This window comes from Aedes aegypti, chromosome 2, assembly GCF_002204515.2.
Source record: "Aedes aegypti strain LVP_AGWG chromosome 2, AaegL5.0 Primary Assembly, whole genome shotgun sequence".
NCBI lineage: Eukaryota > Metazoa > Arthropoda > Insecta > Diptera > Culicidae > Aedes > Aedes aegypti.
The window spans coordinates 458503997-458515152 of record NC_035108.1 but is presented as its reverse complement, the minus strand read 5'-3'; the positions used below and the strand labels follow the sequence as shown (position 1 = coordinate 458515152).

The following is an 11156-nucleotide window of genomic DNA, read 5'->3' as shown; positions in this document are numbered from 1 at the left end:
CGGTCGATAAAATGATGCCCGGGAAATTCCGGGATTTCAAAAATAAAAATCTCGAATTCCGTCTTAACCGTTTTGTCAAAAAGCGAATAAATTATGATCAACATTATTCGTCAATGGCAATATTCATTTTATAAACAAAATCGTCATCTAAATTTTATTTCAATAATAATCGATTTTTAAAATGCTAGTTCAGCATATAAGCTAGCATTTAGAATGTTTCCATAAATTAGATAGGTTTGTTCAAGTGAAACTTCGATTTACCCGTAACGTTTTACCTATTATATTCAAAAACTCGCTAAATCAACCGACTTCATGCTTTGGCTGCTATACCATCGTCCATGCTGCTCTTCGATTTACCCGGAACGTTTCAATTATAAAACAATAAAGGAGTGGCGCCTCCGATTTCATCGTCCTACTAATTTTACCTGGGAAGTATCTCAATAAATATTTACTTTGTTTCCAAACGGTGTCTGGGTACCTGATTCAATTACGGAGGTAACGAAGGCTGAATCACATATTTTTACCTATCACATGTACTTAAGTCCGAATCTCCACCGTGAAAGTATCAGTTCATCATCAGCCATGTCTCTCAATTCAGTTGTCATTCCGCTTCTCGCGCTCATATCAACACTGAGTTCAGCCAGCTGCGGCCTGCTGAATCTGTTCAACACTTCATCAGACTACAATTTGGCCTCCGCCATTGATACGGCGTTTGCCAAATCCAGGAACGACATCGGATTACTGCTAACAGGAGATGTTTCAACACCGATAGAGGAGGATGTTACATTCTGGTGCGGAAACCGGCTGTCGCCAGAGTTGAATCAAACGTTGTTGGACGATCCCGACGTACACGAGAAGATCAACTTCACCAAACCAATCATGCTGATCACACATGGATGGCTGGATGACCATAAGAAGAACTGGATTCAGAACACAGCCCAGGACGCTATGGAGAACATGGACATCAACGTGTGCGTCGTCGGATGGGGTAATCTGGCGAGATACGTTTACTATCAGTCTGCTAGGAAGCACACTCTGCTCGTATCGAAATACATGACGGAGTTCATCAATTTCCTCAACAAAGAAGGAATGGCTCTGGAAGATGTCTCTCTGGCAGGACACAGCTTGGGAGCACAGATTTGCGGTCAGGTTGGGTACAATCTCAAAGGAAAACTCGGAGCGATTTACGGAATTGATCCCGCTGGTCCGTTGTTCACGTTCCCTCTGGATAATGGTCTGGAAAACAGACTGGACAGCAGTGACGCCAAGTACGTCCAGATGATCATCACTTCACGGGGAACACTCGGTGTACGGAAAGGCGAAGGACACGAAAACTTCTATCCTAATGGGGGCGATGCACCACAACCGAACTGTGTCCTTCCTTTGACGAGCGACGCCGAAATGGCCGATCAGATCGTTTGCAGTCATTTGCACGCCACTTCGTTGTTCCGGTTTTCGTTGGATCCAAAGATGATCTTCAAGGGGAGGAAGTGCTTCAACTGGATGTCGTATTTCTTGAAGTCATGCTCCCTGAACCCAGCGAATGTTATCGGTGTACATAGTCAGAAGATTGGTGGCGATTTTTATCTCCGAACGTCGGATGATTCTCCTTATGTGTAGAGTAACGAAGAAAATTGTGATGTGAATGTCTTAAAAATGCGTGTAATAAAATTTTTCTTGCTGTTGGAAAAGATACCATTATTTTTTTACACTTCGACCTTGAGGTGACCGAAAGAAAGCTTCATAGCACCCTGATGACCTGTGTAAAAGAATCATATTTTTTTATCCATCTCTTGCTGTTGAGCAAATATTTCCACCTGAAAAATGGTGCAGTGTCTACCAAGTGAACTTAACTGATTCACCAGCTCTGCTTTCAAGAATGGGGTCAACAGCGCAATATAGATTGATATAGTGATCCTTTATAGAAAGATTAGCGGAAGTAAAATGGAATGATTTGGCAACAGATCTGCAGTGCTGAATTTGCTCGGCGTCGAGAATAATATTGTAACACGGACATGACTTTCTCATGGCTTAAAAGTGTATTTTGTTCTGTTATAGATCTTTGAGCTACATATCCAAACTAATAAACAGCTGAAAAAATCAACAACTAAAATCGCATCGCCTTGACTTGAGCAAACGTTTGTATAAACAGCAAGTGATCGTACACAATAGCTAACAATAAATACAAATGACAAAATGTTTTAAAAAGAAAAACATTTATTTTTTTTTGCCTCATGCAAAATTACTTTTACCGAAATAATTTCAAGCGGATTACACTACTCCTCAAGAAAAGTTCAAAACAAACATAACGCATGTTCGTTTGGCTCACACTTTGACAGCTCTCGCTGCTCGATTGGCTCACACTTTGACAGAAATGTCAGCTTTCGCGAATCTCTCTTATAAAGGATTACTAGCTTGATATACTGTGTTCTAAATATCCAGGCGTCAACTCTTCCCGTAAAAGGAATTCTGTGGATAATTTCCCGTATAGAAAGTGTGAGAAACATTGTTGTCCCAATTTATTGAAACTGGATACACCGTAGTATGTGTAGATCTTCTATTCGCTGGATTTTTCCACAGTAAACACAGTATCCATGCATGTTTTCTTGACTTTAAAATTAATTTGAGGTGTCCAGGAAAGTTTATAAAATAGAATGACTCCGAATTGAATTTGCCTGATCAGTCATACTAATCTCCGAATCAAAAAGAAGTAATGGTCGAATTCCGTCGTATTTTCGTTTTTCCTAACTGAGCTATCCTGATCATATCCACTACCCGAACAATGCAGGAATAAGCTTTGTGCCACTTCATGAATTCCACTTTTAAGATTAATCTGGTATTAAGGTGCGATCGTTTATATGTAGTTTTCAACCGTATAATTTTATTTTTACATAAGATGAACCCACATGTAGCCTCATGTTGAAGATTATAAAAGAAACAAACCAAGTAAAGTAGAAATCATAATGGAATGACAGACTGAAATTACATATTTGATTAGATAAAATTAGAATTCGATAAGATGCAATTCAATGTCAGATAAAATTAATTACTTCACGACTTTACCAGACTGCCATTTCGTGACTAGAGCAGATAAAAATCTGATTTTCACATATTTTATTCTATATATACTTATCAAGAGCAGATTTTGCATTAAAAGCGATTTTTTCGCTATCTGTTTGTTGATGGTGTGACATTTCCAGAAGCTTCTCTTATTAGTTTGGCACAAATCGCGTTATATCTGAGCGACTTTGTTGAACGAAATTTGTCGTTGCTGATACAATAATCTCTTATTTTATTGAAATTTTAATAGAAACTATAAATCCGATTTCAGCTACGCTCGTTTTTAAAAGGGTCAAATCCAAGTCTTATATAGAGAGAAAAACAAGCGATTGTTTTTAGAATTTTACCATTTTGTCAAATGTTTTCCAGCAAAGCCAAATAAAATCTTAAAGAAAAATTCTTATAAAACATCTTAAATACAATGTATTTGAGTTCACCACATCGAAGAATTTTGATAAAAAACATTCATTACTAGTTAAGTTTCAATAAAATACAAAAGTGGGGTCTGTGCCGGCTAGGTAAGAATTGATTTTCTAAAATAAAAAATTTCCATGTAAAAAGTAAATTTAACAAACAAAATTTTCACAAACAGAATATAAAATGTCTCATAAAAAAATACAAAAATATAAGAATATTTATTTGTTTTAACAAATATTGGGATTTCCGTTATCAAATTCGTGCCCATACCTTCTGGGACATCTATATGGCGAATCTATTATTGCCTACCATTAAAGATTCCAAACAAACTTTTTTGAAGAGTTAATTGTCAATTATTTTGTAGTTCTGTAGAAGTTTAACGCTCAAATATTGCCGGTATTTTTTAAGAACATTACCGAAGATGTATTGTAGTAAAATTCGTTCTGTAAGATTTTAATTAATTTGAATTGTACGGGAAACTTTAGCATTACTTTGAAAATTTCTTGAGAAAGAAAGCAGGAACCATACGTATTAGAATTCTGAATGATTCAGAATCTCATATTTTACCTTATTTTAGATTTATTTTTAAATGATGCTTTTTGAAGTATGGAAAGATTATTGTACGAAGTTTCTCAAAACGTCATGCCAAGGAATGAGAAACAACAAAATGTTGAAGCAGGTACAACAATAGATGGGTAATGGTACAATGAAAGATAATTAATAATCTTTCTCTCTAGAGAGACATTACAGGATAGTTTAAACCTCTTTAATGCATTTACAAATAAAACGAATTTTTCAAGATGTTCCATTAGAATCTTCTTTAGAAGTTATCCCTAAAATCTATTCTTCTTTGACTTGGTTTTCTAGAATTCTGCCAGAAAGCCTCTAGAAATTCTGCCCATATAGCACAAAAATTCAAACCAAGAATATTGATTCTGTCAATAATTAGTAAAATTTTTCCAGAGATATGTTTATGGATCATCTTAAAAAAAGCTTTCCTCTTCCTAGTTATTTCGCTACATGTTAATACACAGATTTCTATACCGCCATGTTAATTTCGGAAGCAAAACTTTGCTGGGGGTTTTCAACAAATTTCTTCTGAAGATTCGAAGGCAAGAGACATTTCGAAAATAATTTTCTTTCCAATTCTTAAATTATCCGGGAATTTGAAATTTCTAGAAAAAAAGGAAACATTTCTTAATGACTTTTGATAAACATCGCGGAAGAATTAGTAATAAACTTTTAGGGAAAACTTTTTAAAGAAATGTCTATCCCAAGCAACAATGAATGCTCAACAACGAGAGTGTTTGCTGAGCATAAGCCGGTCAATGGTGTATAAGGCTGAACACGATGACAGCTGAACACTCATATGAACAAAAACTTATTCAAGCTCCGTATTCAGCGAAACCCTCAATGTTGAACATGAAGCTGAATAAAATATTGTCCATTTTCCTCAATGTTGAACATGAAGCTGAATAAAATATTGTTCATCTTCATTATTCACTTTAGTTCAGCTATTATGAATGACATTGATTAATAGTTGCTTAGAACTTTATTCAACAACTAAACAGGCCTAATACAACTGTGTCATTTGGAATATTTTTAATTAACATGACTAGCATCCAATTCTTAATTGCACTTTGTATACACTGTTGTTATTATCCATGGAGTTACCACATTATAAAGGAAGAGGTGATGTTAATAAGAGCTAAATTTGCCACAATCAATATTTCTACTCTCAATCAATATTCGAAATATCGGATTACCACACTCGTTTGGAATGAAAGACTGAGATAGCCACATCACCTTCTTGTTCCAATCGCACACGGACTTTCAATTATCGGTTATCGTTCTTAGAACTCATCTTTAGGATTATGTTTTAATCCCTACGTTTGTAAGGCCTGAGAATTTATTATATTTGTAACACTTTGCGCGACCTCAAAGAGCTTCTCATTGAAATATTGATGGAAATCAATATGAATAATTGACTTGTCACTGTATACGTTATTACTTACAAATTGCGACCGAAACAATCAAACAGCAAGAATAATTTATTGTTGAAGTTGCAAATTTGGATAGGAAATTATGTTTTACTTCACATGGTATCAAAGAAACACCGTAAACATAGCAAATTTTTTACAGCTCACTAAGTGTTTCAGCGTAGTGCTGGTATCACTTCTCTAGCTTCAATACAACCTTAAATCAAAACAGTTGTAGCCGTTATTCAGGCTGGACGACAAGTAATGCTCTCGCTTTAGGTAATGCTCATACAGCCCCAAGTGCAGCAGATGGTAAGCATACATCTTCTTCTTTCTGGCATTACGTCCCAACTGGGACAAAGCCTGCTTCTCAGATTAGTGTTCTTATGAGCACTTTCACAGTTATTAACTGAGAGCTTTCTTTGCCGATTGACCATTTTTGCATGTGTGGCAAGTACGAAGATACTCTATGCCCTGGGAATCGAGAAAATTTCCTTTTACGAAAAGATCCTCGACCAGCGGGATTCGAACCCACGACCCTCAGCATGATCATGCTGAATAGTTTCACGTTTACCACTACGGCTATCTGGGCTAGCATACATCTTTACTGTGTATTTGAAAATGTAAGCGCCGTTAAGTACTCTCGAAAAAAGGAATATGTAAATATTTTATTAATATTCTGTTTATTAGCTGAATAGAAGATGAACAAGCGATCTTTAAGCTTGTCATAGCTGCCTTCTATTCCAAAAATAGAATGGTCGTCATTAAGAAGGGTTCGATATAAGCGCATATTCATCAATAATTCAGCTTCCCAAAAAGCTTCTAATAAGCTTAAGGCTGGATAAAATCGTCAGAATTAGATGCTTAGGAGCTGAACAACCAAGTGTGTTGACTATGCACAGCTTTGATTCAAACAAAGGCTGTTTAAAATTAGTAGCAGAAGCGTTTGAACAGCACCAAATTGTTACCTGGGTTGTATTAGAACTTTTAGCGAAGTATCTTAGTATTAGTTTTGACAGAATCAATGATTTTTGAAGGAATTGCGAGCGAAAACTGAACTTTTGAAAGATTAGGTAACATTTTCAGGTAACTCCTGAAACATATTCTGGAATCAAAAGTAGATACAGAAGGAAAGGATGAGAAATTCGCTTTGAAATTATGATAATAAATAATAAGTTTTTGTTTTGATAAAAAATAGTTTGAGGATTTATTTATGCTAAAATACTATGGTCAATTTTGTTACTTGTTGTCAAACCAGGGTGAATTTCTGCCATTCTGAAGGCCATTCCAAAATTCCTTGAAAGTTAAGCCTTATTTTTCGACAAAAATTCTTGCTATGAATTGTCTGAGAAATTCGTTTAGTTATTCTGTCTATTTTTCAATTTTTTTTTTTAGTTGAAGGTAGTGCATGGATTTCTTTAGTCAATTATCATAATCATCATCATTACCGGACAACGGATCAAGAAACATGAGAAATCTAAATGCAGTGAATATGCTTCTTTATGCTGAAGCAGCATAATTTAAATAATCAGAAAACACGAATTTTGGGAATCACGTTTCCAGGATATTGACGCTTTTTTTGTACAACGGTATTTTTATTTGCAACGGAAATGTCGAAAAATTGCGCTTACCGCATATAACACGAAGCTAGTTCTAACAGTAACCAATCGATCAACAACCTGGATGGTTCTGGACGGGGCCTAGATGGCGATCTCCGAAAATCGTTGAAATTACATGCAATATGGGTATTTTCGGGAAGGGCATGACGAGGGGACGACGGAAATAGATGTCCGACGCAATTTTTAAATACAATTCACTAAAACCCCAATTAACGAAGTCTTTTTTCACCAAATTTAATTGACATCACTTTTTTCACCAAGTAAATTCACAATTCAGTACATTGATCTATTTGCTTAAATGAAGGGTTAAGTAATCACTATATTCATCGGAGTCCTTGGAGAACAAAAACATCATACAACAAAATAGTCCGATGACTTAAACGATTGATTAAGAAACATTGTCATATTAAAACAACTTTTGATAGACCATTGATCACGCTTGTAGATCCTAAGGTCAATATTCGATTAAGGCATGGAGGTCCTAATTATTTAATAATTTATAATTTATAGCAATACTCATTTTACTGCCCGAATCTGTTTTTGCTCGGATTTTTGTTTTACACGGCTGCGCAAAAAAAGTTTCCATACATTTTTTTTTTCGCCAAAACTTTATTTTTGCATGAAACGTCGAGAAATGGTTTTACTTTTTTTTTTGTACGGTTTCTGAAATTTTGAATTGAGAACTTTTTTTGCACGGTACGCATTCCCCGTGCAAAAACAGAATCGGATGTACACCGTTTACTCACATGAATGGTTAGGGGGCTTTGAAGTATTTGAAAACTAACCTATAATGACTTATTACAGTCGTAGATCCTAAGGCTTATGGAGTCCTTAGATCCTAAGGCTTATGGAGTCCTTGGAGGACCAAAAGCAGCCGTACAAATCAACAAAATATTCCGATGACTAAAATAAATAGTTAAGAGACTGTGCCATATTAAAAAAAAAAAACTATCGATAGAACATTGATCACGCTAGTAGATCCTTAGGCCTATATTCGATGAAGTCCTTGAAGAACCTAAGAGATCGGTACAAATTATAACAATACTCATTTTACTTCTATGATCAGCTAAGGGGCTGTGCCATACAGTGTTGCATTTGAACACGTTAATTTTGAGATCCAGTTCAAACGAGGGATCAAGTAGGCTTGAAAATTGATCAGTTCATCAATTTGAACCATAAGAGCTAAAATTTGAACTCGGAATGACAATTGATGTCATGGTAAATACTTAATATATTTCAGTGCGAAAGTTGCACAAAAGGTATTGAAACATTACTAGTTTCATCGACTTAGAATTACCGTTTTGTCTTAAATTCCGAACAGACTCATATTCCGAACACTCGGTTTTTGTATGGCGATTTGGTTGAAATGTTTTGCTGAAATATGTCATCTGATTACAAGGAAATGGTAGTCAATTACAATTGAATTTCAACGTCTTGCAATCAATTTTATACCTCTGGATAAGTGATAATTCTCTAGTTCCAGACAAGCAGAACTAACTCAAATACATTTATTTGCGATATTATTCTTTTGAATACGATTTATTCGTGCTGTTCGGAATTTGAATCAAGGTGTTCAGAATATGAGACAGAATTAATACAGTGTTCGGCATTTGAGTCAAAATCTCGCGTTCAGTATCATAAGGGCGTAACTGCAGTGTTCGATTTCTCTTCATCGATTTTCTCTTTAGCTAATTGCTTGGCCGGATGATTGTTCTCAACTGCTATTTTTGTGTCAGTAGAAAGTATTCACCATCCTTCATCGTACTGAACCGTAAAATGTTTCAAAAATCGAATGAATTTCGTGTAATAATGTAAAGAGAAAATCGATGAAGAGAAATCGATCACTGCAGATACGCCTGTTTGATACTCAACGCGAGAAATGTTGTTCCATACTTTTATGTCAAAGCAATACAAAAAAACTCAAATTTGCAATTTTATCGGCACACACAGCAGCTAACACTTAGACTTTGCGAAGAAATTGAAATTTTTACAAATATCAGTTAATTTATGCCTATAGGATGAATTTGAAGTCACTGGTGGCCTTAAGTGTTCGGAATATGAGTCAAAACGGTATAAGAGTTCAACATAGTCTGAACATGTAGTTTTTTCGTATTTTGAGCTTCAGAGTGCATTTTGTGGTGTGTTAGAATTCTGTACGAGAGTTCAAAGTTTACTACGTTCTCGTGCAAAATTAGAAAGCGTTCATTTAACTTTTGGTTCGCGTTCAGCTCAAGATGCATCACTGATGCCATATAAAAATCACCAAAGGATCGCTATATTCGCCAGTACATTGCAGGTATACATTCCAGGTAGTTATTGGATGAACTAGAACACCTGCTAAACTCACTTAGTTACCAAAACTCAGATCTGACAATACAATATAACAAATATAACAATCTTCTAAGGTCCAGTATTGTGAGACATTCTTCTACGTAGAAATGATAAATTGATCTCCATTAACTCATATAGTATCATATGCCCAAACTCCAAAGAGTTCTTGGAAGACCTTTACTTGCACACATTCTTGCCTGATTAATAACCAGATATATTAATATTATATTAAAGATTCTAAAACATAATAATTTCTCTAGATAATAAAACATATTTCATACAAGTAGACTCCAAAAAGAAAAACCTTGTTTTACGAACTAAGCTCCCTAAGTTTCACATACTGGTTCAATTTACGCACCCCTGATCTAGTTCGTAAATTGATGTTATAGTGTATGAACTTTGTTGACAAGTGTTCTTTAATACATGAAGTTTGAATTCTGTGGCAAATTAAGCAAATTAATTGCCAAAAAAGCTGCCAAACTTGCATGCAAGTTGGCTGTAATCATCAAATTTCGAATTTTCAACAACCAATATCTCAAAAACTAAACGTGCTATGATATTTTCGAAAACGGCAATCGATTCCGCAAACCTAAAATAAATAGCGTTATTTTGATGCTTGAGACAAAAAAGTGTTCCTCAGTGTTAGGTACATATCGTCAAAAACGAAAAAACACAGAATACACTATGTAAACGCATATTCAGGTGACTATTTAAATTAATCAACATCATATCCATATTCACACCCTGTTTTAGCTTTAGCCTTGAGACTGCAGAAGGACAGCCGATCATCTTAAAAGATTACGTTTTAATCTAATGCAGGTATGGCAAAGCGTGATGTTATCTCACTTTCGATTTCCAAGTTGCTATGCAATGGCATAACCCCACAAGAATTCAATGGCATCACTATCTCAAGCTCATAATATCATCACTGTTCATTCATTCCTTTACGTTGCATGGCAACTTCATTTTAATCACAACAAATCCAATGAAGCAAAAAACGAGAGTGCGAACTTAAACCATATACCGCTAGGCAACTTCTCCCTCGCAAACGCTATTCACGTTTCAATTTCCAGTTTGGGAAAAAGAAGGCGCGCTGCCGTAAATGAGCTCGACAACATGATCCATTTTTCTTCTTGCCACCAGCTATTTATGGCGGCGCGGTCGGCCGGGGCGCAGATGAAATTATGATGCCAATTGAATAATAGAGAAAATTCCGACAGGCATTCTCTCTAAATGGAAATTACCAACGGTCCGTGTCTGCGCTCGTCGGTTGTTGGTATCAATTAAGTGTAAGTTAGAGAGGGGTTTCCTCTGTGCGACGATGGCGACGACGACGATGTAATGAACCGGGGGCTTCAAGTTCAAGCGCCAAGAGCACGTGTTTGCTAGTAGTGTACGATCGGGTTTACTGTTTGTTGTTTGAAAGGTTATGAGGTTTGTCCTGTTCCAGTAATTTTTTTGTAGTCCACTTCATTTAAATTCTATACATTATACGATACCACAATAACAGGTAGTATTGCAAAGTAGGCATACGGTTCTTATTTTGCCAAATGTCTATTATGAGAAACAACTTTGACGCGTAGTTGCTTCATAAGAAATTGACCCAGTGCTTGACAAAACTTCATGACAAAATGACAAAACTTCAACTATATACTAACATCTTACAATGAGCAATATCAGAAGCGTTAGTTGGTTTATGAGGTCTTTGATTTATTACAGTAAACCCCTTGAGATATTATTACTGGTGAGA

The 11156-nt window shown here is 35.7% G+C and overlaps 1 protein-coding gene across 1 annotated transcript; it reads left to right on the top strand.

The window, feature by feature from the left end:
• The first annotated feature begins 570 nt into the window (after nucleotides 1-570).
• LOC5565897 (lipase member H-B) lies at nucleotides 571-1693 on the top strand. The gene has a single exon (XM_001650225.2). It carries the CDS (start codon nucleotides 583-585, stop codon nucleotides 1618-1620), a length of 1038 nt encoding a protein of 345 aa, XP_001650275.2. The 5' UTR covers nucleotides 571-582; the 3' UTR covers nucleotides 1621-1693.
• Nucleotides 1694-11156: the final 9463 nt, after the last annotated feature.